This window comes from Hemicordylus capensis, chromosome 3 (genome assembly GCF_027244095.1).
Source record: "Hemicordylus capensis ecotype Gifberg chromosome 3, rHemCap1.1.pri, whole genome shotgun sequence".
Lineage (NCBI taxonomy): Eukaryota > Metazoa > Chordata > Lepidosauria > Squamata > Cordylidae > Hemicordylus > Hemicordylus capensis.
In genome coordinates this window covers 293800989-293823413 of record NC_069659.1, presented here as the reverse complement: position 1 = coordinate 293823413, position 22425 = coordinate 293800989, and the positions used below count along the sequence as shown (strand labels likewise).

The window sequence follows — 22425 nt, the reverse complement described above, 5'->3', positions numbered from 1 at the left end:
GGCTTTCTGGCACAACCAGCTGCCCATGTAAACTGCGATTGCACCCCAGAAGCTAAAACTCGTGTGACAACACAAGTTGTTCTGAGGTACACACAAGCAGCCAGCCATGTTGCAAGCAATAGTAGATGACTTGTAATCCTGTTGTAATTGAAGGCACATCCTTTCAAAGAGCAATTACAACACGGAAGCATCTGAAGCACCACAGAAACTGCTGTCTGTGAATCTGCCATCAGAGTCATCATACCCTAAGAAGTGTGTTTACAGTAGGGGGAGTCTTTGCCCCCCACAAGCCAGCATTTGCACAGTGAGGGTAATTTCACCTGACCAAATGGATGTGATGAGAATGAGCACATCTGAGCAAGTTCCACTCTGGCAAAAGTGGCTGTATGATTGCTTCACCACAAGTACAACTTGCTGCTGATTTGACTATGTCACAGCTCAGTTACCGGTGCCGAATGTGGGTTGAACTGAAAATTGTGCTCATGGTGAACCTATCAAGCAAATGCGACACCACAAGGACAGCACAGCCCAGATTTGCACAATCCACAGGGCCACCACATCCATTTAATCATGTGATCTGGCCTTCAGACTGTTATCACTGATCTAGGAAGGACTGTGGGCAGGCAGCAGTTTGGGGAAAAGAGGCAGCCCAGGGATGCACGAGAGTAAGTGTGGCCTGACTTCCAGCTTACCTGGAGGTTTCACAGACAGGGCTTTCCCCCTGAATCCAATCCTGATTGGAGTGTGCCAGTCCACATATTCGCTAAATTTAATCTGACCTCCCAGTGGGCTATCAGAGACCAGGACAGACAGGACTTTGATTCTCCCCAAATGGAGGCTGTGAATTCTGGCTTAGCCCAAGGTATGTCCGGGGTAAAGAAATCCTCTATTTCCAGCAGCTTTTGGGGGGTGGGAAACTCCAGGACTTCTGCTTTCTCCAAAGGTGTTGATGGAGGTGCTGATGGCTATGCAAAGGTGGTGCTGATGGCTATGCGAATGGTCCATCTAATCCCTTGAATTAAAATGCCTGGAATCTGCTGCTCTTCAAGGCATAGAGCCATGTGTGAAAAACCTCCTGGTCTACTTTGTGTTTTAACTAAAGCCCTGCAGTCCTCCAGTGACCTGTTCTAAATTCATGAAGCAAGAGTGTGAGCTGCTGATGCTGTTAGTAGTAGCAGTAGCAGTAGTAGTAGCAGCAGTAGCAGTAGTAGTAGTAGTAGTAGCAGCAGCAGCACCAGTGGTAGTATTACACCATCAATGTATATGATGCTTTCTTAAGTAAGAGAGGAACAGCCCCTGCCCTCAAAAGCTTACAATACAGAGATACTGTACTCTGGATCTCTCCACAGAAGGCATAACTGAACGGTGTTAAGTGATCCTCTTGACTAAACATGTAAGAAAGGCCCTGCTAGATCAGACCAGCGGTGGCCAGTCAGCTGTTGCTGGAGAGCCCATAAGCAGGGCATAACAAGGATACTCATCCTCTCTTGTCTGTCTTCAGTATCTCAGAATCAGATAGACTGCCTCTGAACATGGAGGTTCCACTTCAGCATCTGTGACCAATAGCCATTGACAGTCTTATTCCCCTTGAAGTAGTCTAATCCTTTTTTGAAGCCATCATTGGCCACTTTCTTGCTTCTTGTCTACAACAGAAATAGGGGTGAGCAGTCTGCCTTTAGCTCTGTCCCACCGTCAAAGGTCCCATTGTATAGCAGAGCAAAAATGTACATGGCCAGAGAGCTGTTGGTAGCAACACGTAACAATGACCGCTGCTAAGAAAGAGGCAGGGCAAGCGGCCTATGCTCTAATTTACAAGAATCCCACTAGCAGGCACTAGGTGGTCCACCAGGCATTGGCCAGAGTTGGTGGACTGCAATCTATCTTCTTTTTAGATTGAACCCTTTGGGGACAAGCAACGATCTTTTTCTTATTATTCCTTTTTCTATGTAAACAGCTTTGAGAACTTCTTTGTTGAAAAGTGGTAAATAATAATTTTAATAATTCTGCCTGACCTCTTAGGGAAATACTCACAGCAGCTAACAAAATATAAATCAACATCACAAAAATATATTTTAAACAAACAACTATGAACAGCACAATTAAAAAAAACAGCAATCAATGAAAATTTGAATACATCAGCATATTGTTATTAAAATGCCTTTTTACATAGATGCCTCTTTATTGTCCATTGAGGATGGTGAATAGAAATGATACCAGGAAGGTCTCCCTTGAGAGGGCATTCCATAGCATTGGTGCCACAACAGAGAAGGCCCTCCCCACTTGCCCAGCCAGAAGATCTGTCAGATAGTATTAATAACCAGGAGAAGACACTTCCCTCCAGGAGCAACCAGCAACTTCTCCTGCTTACCTTTCTGATCCACAGGCAAGGCTTAATGTGTGCCAGGGCTCAGCTCTGGCATCTCTTTTCAAAGCCAAAGTCATAAAACCCTGGAACCTATGAAGTTAAGATTGAAGTACCTTTGAGCAACTGCGAAGTGTATTTCATTTAACACTGAGGTTTCATAAACATCAAGGATGGGGGGAGTCTTCCAGTTCAGAAGTCTCCAGACAGCCTTGAGTTCTAGAACCTCTTTTCTAGAACAGGGGTTCTCAACCTTGAGTCCTGCAGATGTTGTTGGACTACAACTCCCATCATCCACAGCCACAGTGACCTGGAACTGTGGCTAGGGATGATGGAAGCTGTAGTCCAACAACATCTGGGGACCCAAGACTGAGAACTCCTGTTCAATAAATTAAACAGGGAATAGCCCTACACAAGCAACTAACCAACACCTATGTCTTTGTTTCAGCAAATGTCCCACCTTTTCCTGGGCACTCAGAGCCAGTAAGAATATGATGATGAAAATAATGAATATAAAATCTTACACATTTAAATATTTAAATATTAGCGGCATTTGTGTCCAACATACAGCCCCTAAAATTACAGGGCCCTACAGTAGGGATGTGCACGGAGCCTGGCGGGGTTGGCTCAAGGGGGTGGGGGTGCCACTTTAAGGGTGGGGGGTTGCACTTACCCCTCCCCCCACTTTCCCCCCTGCCAGCGCTCATTTTCCATAAAAGCCTTCGGGGTGGCAGTGTACCTCCCTGCTGCCCCTTCCCCCTCTTTGGCCGGAAGTGGCCGGAAGTACCGGGTGCATCATCACAAGCTACACCACTGGGGCATCCCTATGTGCCCATTCAGCTGCAGCAAATTTGGTTCAAATCAGTTATCAGTTAGTGCACTTGTGCCTCCAAAGTTTACGTGTCCACCATCTTGAACTGAGGTTGACGACATCGTTGCACACCTCACCCTTTGGGCATCCCTATGTGTCCCTACAGCGGCAGCAAATTTGGTTCAAATCGGTTAAGCAGTTCACAAGTTAGCTCACTTGCAGCTCAAAAGTTTGTGTGTTCACCATCTTGAATTGGTGTGGATGACATCACCACAAGCTATGCCATTGAGGTGTCCGTGTGTGTCAATCACTGCAACTGTACCCAATTTGGTTCAGATAGGTTAGGCAGTCCAAAAATTATCCCGCTTGCACCTCAGATGTTCATGTGGCCACCATCTTGAATTGCAGTGAATGACATCATCACAAACCATGCCATTTGGGCATCCCTATGTGTACCTACATTTGTAGCAAATTTGGTTCAAATCAGTTAGGCGATTCACAAGTTAGCCCACTTGCACCTCAAAGGTTTATGCATCCGCCATCTTGGATCGGAGTGTACGACATCATCACAAACTATGCCGTTGAGGTGTCCCTATGTGTCACTCACTGCAACTGTACCTAATTTGGTTTAAATTGGTTAGATACTAGTCCACAAATCAGGCTGCTTGTGACTCAGATGTTCACGTGGCCACCATCTTCACCCAAGCTTTTTCTGTTCTTTAAAATTTTAAGGTTTTAACTCGTGGTTGATTTTAAATTGTTAAATTGTTTTAAGTTTTTGTATATATTTTAACTTGTTTTATACTATTGTTAACCGCCCAGAGATGAAAGTCTGGGGCAGTGTACAAATGTAATAAATAAATAAATAAATAAATAAATAAATAAATAAAAATAATAATAATAATCTTGAATTGGAGTGGATGACATCATCACACACCACACCATTAGGGCATCCCTGTGTGTCCCTACAGCTGTAGCAAATTTGGTTCAAATCAGTTAGGCGGTTCACAAGTTAGCCCACTTGTGCCTCAAAAGTTTAAGTGTCCGCCATCTTGGATGGGGTGGATGGCATCATCACAAACTACACTCAGGTGTCCCTTTGTGTCCCTACAAGAGCCCCTGGTGGCGCAGTGGTAAAACTGCCGCCCTGTAACCAGAAGGTTACAAGTTCGATCCTGACCAGGGGCTCAAGGTTGACTCAGCCTTCCATCCTTCCGAGGTCGGTAAAATGAGTACCCAGAATGTTGGGGGCAATATGCTAAATCATTGTAAACCACTTAGAGAGCTGCGGTATATAAATGTAAGTGCTATTGCTATTGCTACAACTGTACCTGATTCGGTTCATATTGGTCCAGCCGTTGCGAAGTTGATGGGCAGGACACACGGACACACACACAGAATGCCGGATGATCTCATAAGCCTACTGGAAAGCAGGCTAATACGTAAATGGAAAGACGTTGAAGGGGAGGAATACATTACCTCGCTTCGCAAATGCGCCTTTATTTATGCACGGTGGGGGCAGAGACCCTGTGGAACCTTATTCAGAAGGAAGTCTCGAATTGCATAGGACTGCAGGTTTACCCGAAAGTAAGTTCACGTCTAACGGAGGTTCAACGAGACGGACATTGCAGGAAGTGTGCCGAGGATTGCAGCCTAAAGCACAATATCTCTTGAGCAGAAAGTCCCGCTTTTATTTGAGAGTGAACATCCATTGGATAATCCTATGCACAGTTACTCAGGAGTTAACCCCATTGGACACCGTGCGTCTGTTCCGTGCAAATACGCGTGAGATTGCCCTCCTGTCGGACCATTTCCGAGATTTCTGCTAGGCTGGTGCTTTGTGGGCTCAGGGGCAGCTTGTGCGCCTTGATTGAGCCTCTGCAGACCCGAGTGCCCGTAAGCCTACTGATTTCTCACACAGACACAGATACACACACACTGGATGCATTGCAGAGACAGAGCAAAATGTACACCGTTTGCACGATTGCTACGAAATCTAAGCAGACGTAAGTGCCAACCCAAAGGCCAGAGAATGCGGGGGTCGTGTTACTTATTTTCCTTCAGGCACTTTCCTAATTGCAACCGAAAGGGGGCTTGTGTTGGGCACACTGGCACCATGTTGTCATCATGCGCAACTTGTTTAGGGATAATAATAGTGCAGTTTGGATACCAATGTCTAGGGTGACCTTCTATGGCGGTGGGACTCGTCCTGCCGTGAAGCTATAGGTGTTGCAGGTCATGATGGTTCCTGCCTTGGCCACGAGCTCAGACAGGATCGGTGCATAAAGAAGAGACTGATCACAGGCCATGGGGCAGCCAGGGAACGGCAGATAACCTCTCATTCTCTTCGTAACGCAGAGCCCAAAAACAGGCCCGCCGTGGTGCGCGTTCCCTTTAAATCTTTCTCCGAGGCTGCCTCGCCCTCGGAACGCGTTCTTCTTTTTTTATGAATGAAAACGCTCCTAGAAAAAGTATGTAAATCAAGCCGCCTTGATTGGCTATATTTCCCTGGAGAAAAAAACAAGGTACTTCATCGTTGCGAGAAGGCGGACTTAGAATGCACTGTTGGGCAGCTGCAACCAATCAGAACTGGGAGGCGTTGTACCATCCGAGCGCCATTGGGTGCCTGGTAGGGTAAACAAGCTCTGACTGACAACCTCTGGCAGGGCTGTGGACCAATGGCGACGGGGTGGGGCGGGTTTTGGAGGCCTCTCGGGGCTCCGGCAGCAATCCAAAGACGACTCTGGGCTTCTAGCGACTGCACAGCGACAGCGCGGTAGTTCCATGGCCAGGTGAGGAGGGGCGAGTCCATCTAGCCTCTGGGGCTCGGAGCCATCATCTGGGACCCTAGAGGCGGGGGTACAGTACAGGGTGATGGGGTGCTGGCGTTGTGGGATCGGGTCGGCTGCGGGAGGGGGCTTGCGGGTGTGCAGGTGTTTGGGGCGCAAGGTGGTGAGGTTAGGGAGGGTCGGCTGGAAATACAGTTGCCTGCCACGATGGAGATATGAAGTCCTTGATCTGTGAATTAGGGGTAGATCTGCGGGCGGGAGGGGTAGCTGTGGGGCTGCAGGGTGCCGCGGAGTCTATCTACGGCTTAGACTTGCAAGGGAAGCCTGTACAGCCGCGCCTCCACAGGCTGCAGTAGGCACTGGCTCTACCGCGGCTCTGCTGGGAGTTTTTCTGAATGTGGGTGATTTTATGAATGGAGCTGGTTTTGTGTGAATGAAGCATTGAGTGCGGGGGCGGGGGCTGAGTCTCTTTCGCGGCATTATGCACTGGGCTGTAGGGGTGGGGGCACAATCTGAAGGCGTTTCGTGAATGGAGCGAGCTGGGAAGTGCGTGTCCTGTTTTTGTGAATGGGGCCCTACGCTGGGGATCTAGTTACACTCTACCTGCTCTTGTTGCTTCCTCTGCCATTCATAAAACTTAGGCCAGATTTGCGTGAGGGGGAGGGGATGGTAATTGTTTGGCTGCATTAAAGGCTTTTCCTAGGGGTACGGGTAACGGGAAAGGGAGGAAGCAAACTACAGCGACTGAAGAACAACGCGGATTTAAGTAGTGGATGTAGCGCTTTTAAAGATGTTGCGTTTTTGTTGTCTAAGATCTCGAATCTTTTGTTCGGCAACGACGGGACAAGTTAGGAATCAGATTTTTATATGGATTACTGCTGTCAGCATTAATGTGGTCCATGACTTTTAGGAACCGTCTGCAGCTGTTGTTCTGCTAGGATACAGAAATTCATGAGATCTCCCCCACCCCCCACCACTTTTTAAAGAATGTTATGAAACTGCAGGTTTTCTGCAAACGTTTTTTTTTTAAAAAACCAATTCCGTGTTTTTGTCCAGGGTCGAGTAGAAAAGCGAAATTGTGCATCTCTCTGGTTGCTTGGGAAATTGTGACTTCTTTTCAAGAGGAAACAAAACTCTCTTGTGCATAAACTCATGATAAAACTGCATTAAGAAATTGCTGAAAATAGCCCCGAGCTTAGCATATTTCTTATAACATTCAGGCTGCTTGCAACAGCAAGAGATGCATCAGCAGAACAAGGGAGTAAGCAGTTTCCCATTTCATGTTGAATCTCATGCCAGTCTAACATGGAGATTCGGTTGCAGTGTGTTCAAGCTTTAAAGTAAATTATCTGAGATTCTTTGGTAGTCAAAGGCTTAGGTTTGCTAAAACAATTTAGCTTCAAATAACACTTGAATGGTCGCAGTCCTAAGCATGTTTTTTCATGGAAGTCCCACTGAAATGGGAGGAACTTACTTTTAAGTATAAGTGTTTAGAAGCAAGCTGCAAAATTGTTTGCTTTCTTCTTTCCTTCATAACCTAACACAGTTGTATGTTGCTAATTTTTTTTTGTCCTGAAAGCTGAGCTCTTGCACAAACTAGAATCAACTTTCTGTGCACTTGTTGCTATTTATACTTTATCTTTTGACCATGTAGGGAGAAAATGTACTCCAAGCAATGTGATCTCTGCCGTGTAATCCATGCTGTTCTCCCTGTGTTTGAGCGGTTGTAATTGGTCTTTAGTGATGTCACAGCTGTTTCCATAGTGACTCTGTGACATCATGGATTAAAGGTTGGGTCCTTGGTGCGTTGACAAAAAGGGAAAAAAATAGTAACTTAATGTATATGAGCGATCATAGCAAATTGATGAATGAAAAAAAAATACTATAGTGGATTTATTTTTTAACACAGCATGTTGGGCTTGTTAATTAAGCACAACAGATTATCTACAAAGCTTTCAGACTGTTCAGTGGTTTTAGAGATGAAGTTTTCTAAGGTGGCTTAAAGGCAGAACATATTCTGATTTTTCTCTCTCTCTCTCTCTTCTCCCCCCCACCTCCAGCAGTCTTAAATCTGCTAGTGCTGCTAGATTCTGAAAACTCTTCTCAGCTTGGAATTGCTCAATGCTAAACACATCCAAGGGAATATTAAAGAATCCACAAGCACAATGGATGGCTTTTATGATCAGCAGGTCCCTTTCATGGTCCCTGGGGTAGGTCCTGTGTAGTTTTACCTTATTTTCATAACATCAGATACCCACCCCTCCTTTTGTATGATGCTCGTATTGGCTCTGTTTTTGAAGGCTTCATAGCCACATTCATTTGCTTCTACTAGAAACCTTGCACAGAAGAATGTCGAGGGAGGCCAGTGAATGACAGAAAAAGGAAGTTTCAGGACACAGACTTGGCCCATGATTCTGAAGGTAGTCAATCTCTGCACACCCACCCCTGCCAGAAACCTTATTTAAATCCTCACCATCTTTAACAGCACATCCTTATTTCAGTAGAGAGAACACTTGAATGGCTTTTCTGCTTCTCTTCCAGAATTGTTTCAGGATCTCAGTCAGATGCAAGAGGCTTGGTTAGCTGAAGGTAAATCCCTTTTGCTATCACTATCTATATCTCTTTGTGCTTTGATATCAAGAAAAACTGAAGCAGTGAAAACCTTTTATTTTTTCCCCTAGCCCAAGTCCCTGATGATGAACAGTTTGTCCCTGATTTCCAGTCCGATAACTGTAAGTCACGCTTTTTTCTTCTCTGTTGCTTGCTTTGTGTTCTTCAAATATAGTGCATTGCAAAATAGCTGACAGGTTTTCACTGGTTTCTTGATTTTTGTTTTTGTTTGTCTTTAACTTAATGTAGCTATGATCTGTATTTTGCACACAGTGTGTGCATTGGGGAAACTTGAAAGGGAAGGGAGTAGATTGAAGGGTGTAATCGTAGAGGCTTGGTTAACAGTGCTGCTTTCACTGAAGAACTGAGGTAGGATATATGTATTTGAATATCTCTGGGGCTGCCTATTAACCTTGATCTCTGCAGAACCCTTTCAAGCCTCCATGAATACTTCATAATGTAAAAGATATTAAAATCCATTTGACAAGAGCACTTGGCTCTTGCCAGCCCTGTGCCTCCAATTCCCTCAATGACTTTTTTTCTGGCTATTCTAGCCATCACTAGTGAAGCTGTGAAGGACAAAGCTTTGCTGGTGAAACTTGAGCAGCTTCAGGGAGCATTAGTCATTGGCAAGCCAGCAACTCTGACAAGGCGGCTAGAAAAGCGTTCCTGCTGCATCACCGAGGAAAAAGTGGGGCGGGGGGGAGCTTGTCCTTCCCCCACAGTGCCTGATAGCCAACACCTGGGCCTACGTTTGCCCCTTTGGGTTGCAGCAAGCTACTCAGGCATGCAAGTTCTGTGTGTATTTTTAGATTCTGATTGTGGAGTGCTAGAGGTTAAATAAAAGCAAGATGTTCTTAAACTTGTTAACTGGAAACATCTCTCAATATCCACTCAGGGGGCATACATATATATGTATATGTGTATATATATTACTAAGCTGTTCTGATTGCCACAGAATTTGCAGGGCAGGAAACATAGCCTGCAGTGGAACAGATTCTTCACTCAACCTCTGTCCCAGCATGCAGTGGAGTATCTTGTGCTACAGTAAATACATGTTAATTATTGCCCTTTGATTACTTTTAAGTGAGTGGGAAGCTTGCCATGAAAGCGTCTTCAGACAGACTGTGTGTGTGTGTGCGCACGCATGCGTGCATGCATGTGTGTGTACTCCCCCCCCCCGCTTCCTCCACCTCCTCCGCCCTGAGATGAAAGGCAGCCTGGAGTCAGAAATTTCTTTTCTGTGTTGACATTCTAGCCCAGCCCTTCCACTTCTTGCTTGGAGCAGTATAAACTGCAGTCAGGCTGTGTGGGAGGAGGTGTTGTTGGCAGAGGTGCTCTCGAATGCCTCTTGGCAGGTTTTACAGTTCTGTGACCTGAAGGATGATGGGAGAAACGAAATGTCTTCTCCTGCGTGCTGGGCCTCTGCAGCAGACCTGGCGTGATTCTTCAAGAGTTCATTCGCTTGGGTCAAAGAGGCTTCTGTGGTCTGAGCATATGCCTTGCCTTTGTGGCAAAGAAGTCAATGGCAGGAGGAGTTCCCGCTGGAAGCTGTTTATATGTGAATGAATGGCTTCCTGCCTGGAACAGATCTAGTAATAAGAAATGGAGTCTTCATGGAACAATACATCTGTGACTGAAGCTAGGTTGCCTTCTGACCTTTTTAATATTTCGGGCAACTAAGACTAGTGAAACTGTTGAGAACTCAGCATGTTTCCGAAAAGCAGTACGTTCAAAGTGGGATTGATTTTGGTGGCCTATTTCCAGTTGTTAGATGTTTCCTTTTTGGAGAAGGAAAGGTCATCTGAGGCACAGAATCTGCAGAGAGAAGTTGGCTTGATGAAGTTCCATAATAAAGTATAGGAATGGGTGCTGGAAAAACTTTATGAAACATATGAACAAAGAAGAATGAAAGGGGCATCTTATGCACTTGAAATAGTTTTTAGAACTCTGGTTAATATGCCATAGATGTATGATGACTCACGTGTTGGATTATTACTGTGGTTTCTGGCACAGAAATCAACCGTTGTATGACTAACGCACTAATCCTAAACACACTTATAAGAAAATAAGTTCCATTTAAATCAATGGTACTTAGTGCCAAGTAAATGTGTTTAGGATTGGGGCTATTAAGGATGAAATTGATCCTGTTTTGTATCACAAAGTGTGTCTGATATGTATGCTATAGGGTGTTTCTCTACATCTTAAGTTGTGTGGTCTTTTTAAAAGTTTTCTTTTGATGCTTTCTGTTATGTAATCACATCAACTTATTTTCTTAGATACTCTTGTCAACAGAGCTCAGAGAGCCTACAAACTCTAAAAAGCACTGTGTGCTACACATCTCCAACTCTAGTCTGAATCTAGTTTTCTAAGAATGACAGTGTGAGAAGTTTGATGTTAAGTGTCTGTATTTTTCTTTTGTCTCCTATCTTATTTTCTGGTCCTATTGTCCTGAGTTTCTTTTTGCTACTTCCTACCATGGGACCTTTATTATTATTTATTAATAAAGTAAGCAATATGAAGTTGTTAGCACTCGTGGCAAAAGTTCCAGATGGTTCTCCCCATGATCACCCTTCTCTTTGGGGGGAATATTATTTTTCCCTGGGCTAATTTAATTGCATAACAGTTAGCACTTTGCAAAATATAATCATGTTTGTTGCATGCTCTCATTGGATAATGGCTCAGGCATCACAGCTTGTTCCTCCCATCCCTCTATCAGTCTCCCTTTGTGATCATTTAAACATTCTTAGCAGCTGAGCGCTGCCCTGCTGTAACATCCAAGTAATTTATTGCTATTTGCCTTGGTTTTTATGGTGGTTTGAAAGTTTGGAATGTGAACCACATTGGATAATTGATTGGAAAGGTAGAAGATAAATGTATTAAATAAATGCACAAACTAGTGCAGAAGCACTTGTGCCATCTCTAAATGGGAATGGCAGAAAAGCTTCCTTTAATGGCAGTTCCTTGCAATGTTCCCTCTAAAGCAGGGATCCTCAACGTTGGGTCCCCAGATGTTCTTGGACTTCAACTCCCATAATCCCCAGGGCCAGTGGCCTTTGGCTGGGGATTATGGGAGTTGAAGTCCAAGAACATCTGGGGGCCCAGCGTTGAGGATCACTGCTCTAAAGGAATTCCCAGATGTTGTTGACTACAACTCCCATAATCCCCAGCCAAAGGCCATTACAGTTGGGGGTGCTGGGAGTTGTAGTCAACAACATCTGGGAATCCCTGTTAAAGGGAACACTGGTTCACCACTGCCACATGGTGAGACCTTTTCTTGCCCAATTTCGAGCAGCCCAATTTTGAGCAGCCCTCATGTGGTGACTGTATTGTGAGAACTGGGCTTCAGTAAGTCTGTGTGAGTATAAAGGTCTTGTGGTTACCATCTCCTTTTCTGTACATTGTTGAGAACGCCTTGAATTATTAAACAGACCATTACTTAACTTTGTGAAGGATGGGTGTTGATGCAGATGGGGAAGGATTGAGGATAGACAATCATGGTTTTTCCCCTCTGAGTTGAAAATTGATTGAAAGAGGGATTGCTGCTCATGATGTGTACACCAGCCCTTGACCATCTTTGTTAGGATCTCGGATCCAGCCCAAAAATGTAGGAGCCAAACTTAATGGACACTTTCCAAAATCACTGGACGTAGTGACAGACATTGTGGAGGGGGAGGGTAAATGGGCTTCTCTTTATCCCATTTACATATAACAAAAACAAGGCTGCTTGGGACAAATAAAGATTTTTATTAAATCTCTGCCTCTGAATATCCTTCCTAGTCTTGGCACTATGGTTAAACTTCTAGGTGCCATGGCATTTGTCAGCTCCTCATCCCAGCTTTTCCTCTTGGAATCACTTCTGAAGTGCCCAGATTTCTGCTGATCAGCTGCATCTCTTTCAGCACTGTGAAGTTCTCTGCAGTTCTAACATGGGGAAAATAGATGAAATGAATGTTTATTCATCATCTTGGTGGTTTGCTAGTGGCTCATGTTCATAACCAATAAGCACATTGCAGCACTCTGCTGCTTCTTGCGCAAGAGGCTTCTGAAGTGCCCAGATTTCTGCTGATCAGCTATATCTCTTTCAGCACTGACGGTTTAACCACTTCACTTGCCGCCAGTGCCAATGGAAGGCTGTTTAGTAATAAGAGTATGGCTACAGAATGTTAATGTAATGTTGATCTTTAAAGGGAGACGTCCGTGATATTTTTAAAAACCTCTTACCGTTGAATGAGATTAAAAAAAAAATTTCAGCCCCATAAGTTTGGGGCTAAATCTAAGCCAGTTTCAGGAACTGGAATATGCCATGAAAACACTCCTTTTTAGACAGAGCTTTGGTGACTGATTTGGTCTTTTGGGGATAGCTACTGTTTAAAGTGTGTTGTCCTGGCTGCCTTATTGGATGCTGTATTTTTAATAGGGTTTTTTCCCCCACTGCTGTACACCACTTTGAGCTCAATATGTGGGAAAGTGGGGTATAAATTCAATAAATAATAATAAATTTCATTTAGTACGCTTCACCTTTCTTCAGCGCAATCATATATGTGAATTATTATTGCAAGGTAGAGGGACACATTTGAAGAAATCAGTCACTGATGACTGGCCTGGAAGGTCTCTGCTTGTAGCTACCCTTTGGAGGGTCAGAAAATGAACCCTTCCTCGGAGAAAGCAAAGAAGAGCAAAGCTTTAGGTCAGTTTGGGATCAGCTCAAGATAATATGAGAAGCTTGAACTGGGCAAATATTGTCCCTTGATCTTTCTCTGGCCTGTCTCCTGCAAAGATAAGGGACAATGAGGTCTCATGGCTACGAGACTTAAGATGTGAATTGGGACTTCCCCCGTTTGAATTCCAGCTCTGCCCTGAATTCTCCTAGGTGGCCTTAAGCAAGCCGCTCCCTCTCAGTCTTGGCTATCCAGCTGCAACGTGTGCATAATAATACTTCCCTACCTTACAGGGTTGTTTGTTTGTTTGTTTGTTTGTTTATTTAACACATTTCTATACCGCCCTAACCCAAGGTCTCAGGGCGGTTCACAACAACAAATACTAAAAACAATTTAAAACATAATAAACAATCAAAAGTTTAAAAAGCTAAAAAGGTAAAAAGTTAAAAAGCTTGGGTAAAAAGATGAGTCTTTAAATCCCTTTTAAAAGCCACTAGAGATGGGGAGACTCTTATTCTCACGGGAAGTGCGTTCCAAAGTCTCGGGGCGACAACAGAGAAGGCCTGTCCCTGGGTGGCCACCAAACAACATGAAGGTAGCCACAGACAAGCCTCCCCTGATGAACGTAGTGGACGATGGGGATCATGCAGAAGAAGACGTTGTAACTGTTACAGCCAGATAATAGCACTACAGTAAGTAAAGCATCTTGAATGCTCAAAAAACTGCTATATAAATGCCAAATATTATTATGACAAGGAGTCTGACCCTTGTCTCTGGCTTGCGTGTGCCAGGGTAGCGATGGGAGAGGCTGGCTCCACGAGAAAGCAACTCTTTCCAGTGGAGACTGTGCTGCAGTCATGTGCTGTGAAGCTAACTGGCTGTGCAGATCAGTGATCCAGATCAATTGGCTTTCCATGCCTGTGAAGGTACCTTGTTGCCAAGCAATTTGTGTGTATTAAGTTTGCTTTGGAGTTGGTGGCAAGCAGCTTCAGTGGGGAGTCCACACCACCCTGAGGAATTATGGCTGTGAAATGAGGCTGTGCTTTGCCAGAAGGTGGCTGGTACCATGAAAGCATGCCCCGGCATGGAGCCCTAAACAGACATTCCCCCCATCTACTCTCAGCATGGTGATTTGACCAGATGGAGCACAGAATGGCAAGAAGCTTAGAGCCACATACCCTGGTTCAAATAATACAATACTGGTCTGGTTCATACAATCATTTGAATCTAGATTTAATGTGGGTTTAACATTTAGCATGATAGTCTAAACCGATGCCAAGGTGGGACTCAGATTCATCTTGGACTGTAAACTACCACAATCACACAATCACGCTAATGTAAGTAGCCCACGTTAAACCTAAACTTGAACGATTGTTTGAACAAGGACACTGTGAGGCGAGTCTCATGATCAGTGAGACTCGCTGAAATGAGATCTGTGCTGAGAGCAGGCTTAGGGGGCATTCAAGCGGGTTACCTGCTTTGGAGAAACTGGGCTCACCTGTGAGCCTCACCTGTGAGCCACCTGTGGGCTCATGCTCAGCTGAAATTGGCCTAGGTTCCCTTAGCCCGATTTTGGCCAATTGTGAGACTCACCTCTGTGTCTGACCCTCCTGAAAGTTTTGGGGGTTTTTTTAGCTTGGGTTTTTGAAGTTTGGGCCATGAATAAAATCTTTTGGCTCTAGTTCTGGTATTCCAGCCTGTGGACTCTGTGCTTTTCATCTGAAAAGTACACCAGTCATAAAAGTTGTATAAAAAATTAAGCCTGTGTGAAAATATGCAGTCAGGAGAATCATAAGGTGCAGCTCTTTCTGGACTGTTTCACTTGAGACTGCAAATGGATGGGGTGTGTGTGTGTGTGCATGTTTAAATATGTATGCGCACGCGCGCGCACACACACACACACACACAAACACACACACACGTGAATGCAAACATGACAGAGGGAAGAATTCCAAGCCAGCCTTCTCCTTGATAGCTTTCAGTATGAATAAGGGGGTAGGGTTGGGGGGGAGGGGAGGTATTCAAACATGTGTTCCTGCAGTGGTATAGTCTAGGGAGAACTGTGCTATATGGTTCTGCTGATCATGTCCTGGTTCACTCTAGTTCCACAGAGAGAACTCTCACAGGCAATAGGAGGGATGCACTGAGGCAGCCACAATGGGAGGCATCGGGCATGTTGTGGCTGGCTTCTAGACCTCTTGTACCCTCTGATAGCTTACCTCTCTACACACTTCCATGGTGCAAGCTGTACCAAGATAAGCCCTGCTAAAGGCACTATTCTGGTGTCTATACTATGGCATCTGAGAGTGGGGCAGGGCGACACTGGTGCAAAGCTTCCATGCATGCAAGCTCCTGGCCAGTTTCTTGGGGCTGTCTCAGCATTCTTGTACGGCCTGCCTGTGCACAGGTAAGCAAGGCGAAGCCCTCAGCACTTTCCGTCCAAGTAGTGCTGCCTTCTTGGCTTCTTCCTTGGCTTGGCAAGTTGAGACACATCCTATAGTTGTGTTGCTCACTTGCCACTTTTCATATTCTGATGATAGTGAGGATATTAGAGCAGAGAAATCGGGACATATACTTTCATTCATATATATATATATATATATATATATATATATATATATATATATATATATATGCCTTTGAGGCATTAAGCACTTCCTCAGTGTGCTGGCATAGGTGTGCAGTACTCAGTCAGCACCCAAAGAAAACACATCTGTGTGGCTTACTGTGCTTGTTGCCTGGCGGGACTCCAGAGATGACTCTTACCAGTGACGGATTAAGGCAGGGGTAGGCAACCTTGGCTCTCCAGCTGCTGCTGAACTACAACTCCCATAACCCCCAGCTGCAATTTATGATGGGAGTTGTAGTTCAGCAATAGCTGGAGAGCCAAGGTCGCCTACCCCTGGATTAAGGTGTAGGGGTTACCTCTCTGCAGGTTTCTTTATCGGGGAATGTGCTATCTCTCTGAAGAGGAGGACAGGAGCCCAGCACTGGCAAAATACAGACTGGCCGTGGCTGAACTTGAGATTATGTTTCAAGGTTGGCTTTGATGTCTTGAGGAAGGGAGACTTGCAAAGCTCCAGATGTGGAAATTTGATTTGTACTCCCTTGCCCTGCCTTCTGGTTCCCTAACAGGAGCTCCTAGGTGTTACTCTGCTTTTAATGTTTTCTTTCAGTTAAATATTATTATAGCACCCATCTCTGCAAAATTCAGATCTGTTTGCAAATAAAGGGTAGACTGATCATTACAAAGCTTGAAAACTTTAAAATACAGTAAGCAGCAGGGAAGCAACCTGCCAAGAGAGCAGGAGGCTGTTGGTTCGAATCCCTGCTGGTGTGTTTCCCAGAATGTGGGTAACTCCTATATGAAGCAGCAGTGATATAGGAAGGCATCATCTCATACTGCATGGGAGAAGGCAATAGTAAGCCACTCCTGTATTCTACCAAGAAAACCACATGGCTCTGTGGTCACCAGGAGTCAACACTGACCCGACGGCACATTCTTTCCTTTCCAAACCAGCAAATACTCAATTATAATCCACTTAAATCAGAGCAGTTCCCAGGCACCAACTTGCTATGCACCTGGACATTTAAGTACAATACATGAGCCAGGTGATGGATGGACTCAAGCCGAGGAAGGTGTGAGTAAGTAAGCCTAGCGGGGAGGACAGAGGGCATTGCTGTGGGTGAGTGGTTGGTCTCCCCCCCCCCCCCATGGAGGACAGAGCAGTCTGGCTCCTAAATTTGGGGGCTGGCTCCTAGTGTCAGAAAACTTGTCAAGGCCTGATTATAGACTATAGTAGAACAATGTTTTGTTTTGTTTAAACCCTATTAAACCGACCCGTATCTCACAATACTTGTTGCAAGTGGGGGACTCATGAAAACATTTCATGGGAAGGAGGAGAAGTGGGGCAGGGCAAATGAGAAGCAAATAGAGATGAGTCTCACGATCAGTGTGACCCGCCTCAAGGAGGTTTGCAGGTAGAGCAGGCTTAGCCCGCTCTCCCCGCAGACTATCACAGTTGCTGTCCGGAGTGGCTGGATCGGCCACCCACACGACTGCCTGCTCCATCATGGAGCCAGTGAGGGCTGCAGGGATCGGGGGCTCCGTGGCCCTCAGAAGTTCCAGGATGCCCCGTATGAGCGCATGGGGGGCATGCTGGAGAGACTCCTGAGCCCCGGAGTCTCCTCGTGTGTTGTTGCGGCGCAGAGCTGCGCTGCGGCAATACACGGTCAAAAAGACGAGGTCTGTTAAAGCGCCCGCTCCGTTAACCTTGGCTAAGGGGAGGGGTGCTTTGGGAGGTTTGCTGCCGGCAGCCCCACGGCTCCCGTTGCAGCACACGATCAGCCGAAATCAGGCTGGACGACCTTCACCCGATTGCAGCCAGTTGTGAGAATAACCTCGTTGTCTTGCTTTTTATTCTTCCTTTACCTCCATTCACTCATCCTTTCTTACCCAATCCAGCGAAGTGAATCATTTCTCAGAAGTAGCCCATTGTGTGTATGTTACTTGTTGGATCAGGAGACACAGCCTTCAATCAGATGCATGTCTACCTGCAGGTCCAGTTCGTTGGCACTGGATTGCTTTCTGAGCATGAGCATCCAGATGCAGATTTCCCAAGTCAAACTAGTGTCTGGATGAAACATCAAAACCCAGTTTGTACAGGCATGGCTTGGCAGAGGGACAAGCGAGAGCCCCAAAGACCTTTTCCCTCTCTCTTTCCATTAGCGTGGGTATTTGGCACAAGGCATTGGAGGACAGCTGACTGCGAGGGGAGGACGACTCTGGGGTGGAGAGAGAGAGAGAGAGAGAGAGAGAGAGAGAGAGAGAGAGAGAGAGAGAGACCCTATAGAAGCCTAGACCCAGCCCATGAATGCTCCTGAGGATAAAACCCAAAACTTGCATTGTGTCCAGAGCCTAATTGTCAACCAGCACGACTTGCTTAAGATTGGTGTTATGTGGCTTTAGCAAATAGTTAGAGCTTGCCAGTGCTCTTTAAGGACGGCCCTTTCTTGACGTTAGGAGGAAAGGGCTTTGTTCTAGATCATTTGCTGTTCCTTTCTAAATGTACTAGGCGAGGAGTGTGCCTTGTTTGGTCTTTCCCCAGACCTTTCTCCTCTCTGTTGAGCAATAGTCAGCCACACTGTCCACAAGCCCCTGGTCCTCAAAACAAGTCAGTTGTGCAGCACTGGGGCTAATGAGATCCTCTTAATGCTTCCCATAAATAGGGAGGCTACAGGAGCAGCTGCACGCAGAACCTTGGGACAAGGGCATTGTGGGTCTTAAGAGGAAGTGTTCTGTCCACTGGCAGGCAACTGTTGTTTTGAAGCAAAAAAGAAAAGTTAATTTTTTAAAACTATTTTTTCTTTGCACCTCCCTCCCCCGCCCAAAGGGCATTTCCGGACCTCACCGCAAATGAGTTGCACAACCACTTGGGTTTGCAATGGACTCTGCAGAGAGGCTGACTCCCTCCAAATGATGCAGGCCATTCCTGCAGTGTTTGAATTCCTTACATAAATGTTGCCCATAGCACAAGCTTCTCTGTGCAGGGCAGCTGGTCTCTGTTATGATCTTAAGTGTCATTTCCCTTCTCCTGATTGGTAGCTCTCAGCTGCGGGGAGAGAGGGGTGTTTTTTTTCCCCTAAATGGATGGAGTATTCCAAATTGGTTGTGAATGGAGGGCGGTGCCTGCTTGTAGACTCCCCCCCCCCCGCCTCACTTCTTAAATGAATAACTAAGCCCCATTGTGCTGCTGGCAGAAAAACAACCATTGAAACAGCACAGAGACTGTTGGAAAGAAACATGCCTGTGACTGACAGCTGGAACACCTCCAAAGTGAGTTTCCTGCTGTTTGCTGTTCAGCAAGACCATGCCTAATAAGAGGCGGAGGATGTGGGGGTGGGAGAGGACAGAGGGCAGTTTCTGAGGGGGGCGGGGAGACATTAACACTTGAAATGCCAACAGGCAGCCAAAATGAAAGATAAAAATAAAAGAATGCAGCTGCTGCTCCTTAAAATGCAGAGGTGAATAAAAACGGTTGTGCACTGGCTTTTTGGACTGGATAGAGAGCAGCTGTAGCTTCTCTCCCAAGCCAAATCCTGAATGCTGCTTTGCCCTAAAGGGTATCCCAGGGTGCTCTCGGATCACCTATCACATCGTGTTGCTCCAGGATTGTGGAGCAGAGCTTTGTGTCCTCCCCTACAAAGAAGCGTGTTGAAGCGGCCACTCTTGGGACGTGCCCAACTGCCCAGAAGGAGTTGAACTTGCTCCTTCTCCTGGAGGCTTGAATGCACAGAGAATGCAGGAAACGGCTAATTGGCAGTGATGGCTGGGAGCTGTCAGAGCCAGGCTATCCTCTCATGGTGTAAGGGCGGCTGCACTGAGCCTCTGTGGAGATAATACTCCACTTCCGACTAAGCCAAGCTGTTCTGTTCAGTCACTATTTAGGTACAGCCCTCTGACGTACTTGCCTTTTCCTAGAAGGTCTTCTTTTAGAAATTAATTAGGTTAAGTGTTTATTAGTTGGTTTTAAAATTATATATAGTAGAAGAACTCCACGCTGTGGCAACCTTTTTGCTCCATCTCTGTTTCGGCACGTAAGAAGGCCTGTGCACATTCAGCATCCCCCATTGGCGCTCTCTATATTTTAAATACTTTTTGCTCTTTCCAACCTCGGTCAACGTTCAACCAATTGAACGTTGCAAAATGGGTTCAGGTTGGAATGTGCTCTCTTTGACGGCTGCAGAATGAGAGCGGGCCATGAGTCCAGTGCTTGCTAGCACCTGTGTCCCTCTCATTCCTTTCTGCAGGACTATTGGTTGGTGGAGGTGTGACAGCACACTTGATCCACTCTGTTCCTGTTCTACCCAAGGGAGGTTCTTCAATGAGAGATGTTGAGGTGGTCGCCTCGGACATGAGTGCAGGGAGGGGCACAAAAGGTGGAAAGTGTTGGTTTTGACTTTTAAAGCCCTAAAGGGTTTGGGCCCTGGATACCACCTGCTCGCAAGAGTTTCTGTCTGCTTGACAAGGTCATCGGACAGGCCTCTGCTCTGCCAGCCAATAATGAGGGAGGCTCGGCACATGGGACAGGGCCTTCTTAGTAATTGCCCCCAGACATTGGAATGCTTTCCTGGCTGGCATCTTCTCCTCAGGCTCCATCACAGTTTTTAGAAAGCAACTGAAATTTTGGCTTTTTACCCAGGCTTTTATATGTTCTTGCTGCTGCTCTGTATTTTATGGTCATATTGTGTGTCTTTAGAAAAAAACAACCAACACATTTTTAATTAGATTTGTATTTTTATATTCTAATTTATTTATTTTTATTGTGTAACTTTTATAGTCTTATATTGTGTTAGATGTTTTGTAACCTACCTTGGGATTGTTTTAATGAAAAGCAGTATATAAATTTAACAAATAAATAAAGTGCCTCCACCATCAACTGCCGCCACCCTTCCTCACTCTACTGGGGCACACAGTTAATTTCCCCCCTCCTAGCCCTGCTGGGGTGCCCCTCTTCTTCCTCCTCCTGACTTGGGCGAGGAACACCACTGCATGGCTTGGTGGCCTAGTCTGAGAGTGCTTGCATGTCGCTGCTGCTGCTGCCACCTTGGCAGTCTGGCCTGAGAATGCTGAGCATCTGCCTACTGATGTGCTGTCATGTCGTCCTTTGCCACAGGCAGCAGAATGTCTTCATCCACCCTGCCAGTTGCTAGAATGAATCATTTGCCACTCATGGTTTTGTGCATGAACCTGGGCTGCCACCAATCAGGGGCTGCAAGCGCGGCCCCAGACACGCTCCCTGCATCTGATGTGAGGCATAAGGGGCATTGTTAAGGTCCCAAAGGGGCCGCATGGCTCTGTTTGGAACCGAAATCAGGCCATGCTGCATTGGCAGCGTAGCCAGAGTGATACTCCTGGTCTCGCTGCCAACACAATGGGGCCAATTGATCTCCCTTCCAAATGGGGCTGCGTGGCCCTGTTTGGGAGAGAGATCAGCCTGAGCTGCTCAACACAATGGGGTACGATCGATCTCCCTTCCAAATGGGGCTGCGTGGCCCTGTTTGGGAGGGAGACCATGCCTCGACATCTGATGTCAGATGCGGGGACGTGGCTAGCTGGCCCCTTGCTTCTGACGTCAGACGTGGGGGCTGGGCCAGGGGTGTCCACGGAAGCTGCACATAGGCCACCACCAGCCTCCCTACGCTTCTGGGAGGAGCACTGAGGACAAGTTCGTCTAGCAGGGAAACTTGCTCTAGAATAAGTAGATGAGAGCCACTTGGATCAATGGCATCCCTCAGATGCCTGAGAACTGGTGTGATGGAATATGGTGTTACTGGCTGACCCTGCACAGAGCATCTGTACGCTCTTTGGGGCCAGCGGTTACCTCTTCCCCCACACCTTCTGCCCCAGTCTCCACTTCCGGACCCAGCCGCCTCTCCTCCCCACCACCACTTCTGCACTTTCCCCCCTCCTGGGCCTTGCCTCCATCGGTAGGCCGGGCCCGCCACCACCTCTGGCCTCCGTGGCCAGGCCTGCTGCCACCGCAGCAATCAATCCTCCTGGGTGCGCCTCAGCCAATCAGGCGTGTCTGCCGCCCAGCCAGTCAGCTGGGCGCTGGGACGCACATTCCAAGGCACACCCAGGAGAATTATATATAGAGATGGTAGAAATGTATTCGGTCCAGGCAAGAGTGAGGATCTGACTTGGTGTATCAGGTCTATGGTCTGCAACTGTTTGCCTGTAATGGCAATGGGAAACAAGAGGTGGATGGGATAGAGTGATAAGAAAGCCTCTTAACTGGGCACTAATGGCCATTCTTACATTATAAGAGTAGTATTGTAGCTGTTGCCCTGGGGTGCTTTGTTTAGAGAAATTGCATGTGATGGTGTGGGTACTTTTCTACACCAGTGCCAGACCCCAGTCGCCCTGGCCTGAGTCTTACCCCTCTCTTTGCAGCAACATTGATACAGGCAATGGGCAAATTTCAGAACTCTGGGACAGGCCACTTGTTCTGTGACTGTGGGTTCAAGGAAATTCCTCCCTCTTCTCAGTATTCCATTCGACTTTCTGCAAAGTCACCTTGGGTCAATGCAAGAAGTAACCCCAGTTGGTGTTAAGCGGCAGAGGGCAACTGCTCAGTATGTGATGAGCAGTGAATGGCCACGGCAGGTGTACATATGTGGCCTTTCCTG

At 46.3% G+C, this 22425-nt stretch overlaps 1 protein-coding gene across 5 annotated transcripts in view; it reads left to right on the top strand.

Annotated features, from left to right (window-relative positions):
• The first annotated feature begins 5845 nt into the window (after positions 1–5845).
• Positions 5846–22425, top strand: part of ETV5 (ETS variant transcription factor 5) — a 50686-nt gene continuing 34106 nt past the window's right edge. Inside the window, exons 1-5 of one of the 5 annotated variants that reach the window (XM_053312152.1) lie at positions 5846–5965; positions 8026–8172; positions 8295–8382; positions 8504–8551; positions 8644–8694. In XM_053312152.1, coding sequence (XP_053168127.1) covers positions 8128–8172; positions 8295–8382; positions 8504–8551; positions 8644–8694 — 232 coding nt within the window. In that variant the 5' untranslated portion in view covers positions 5846–5965; positions 8026–8127. The other 4 variants (XM_053312151.1, XM_053312153.1, XM_053312150.1 and 1 more) reach the window with 4 other exon arrangements.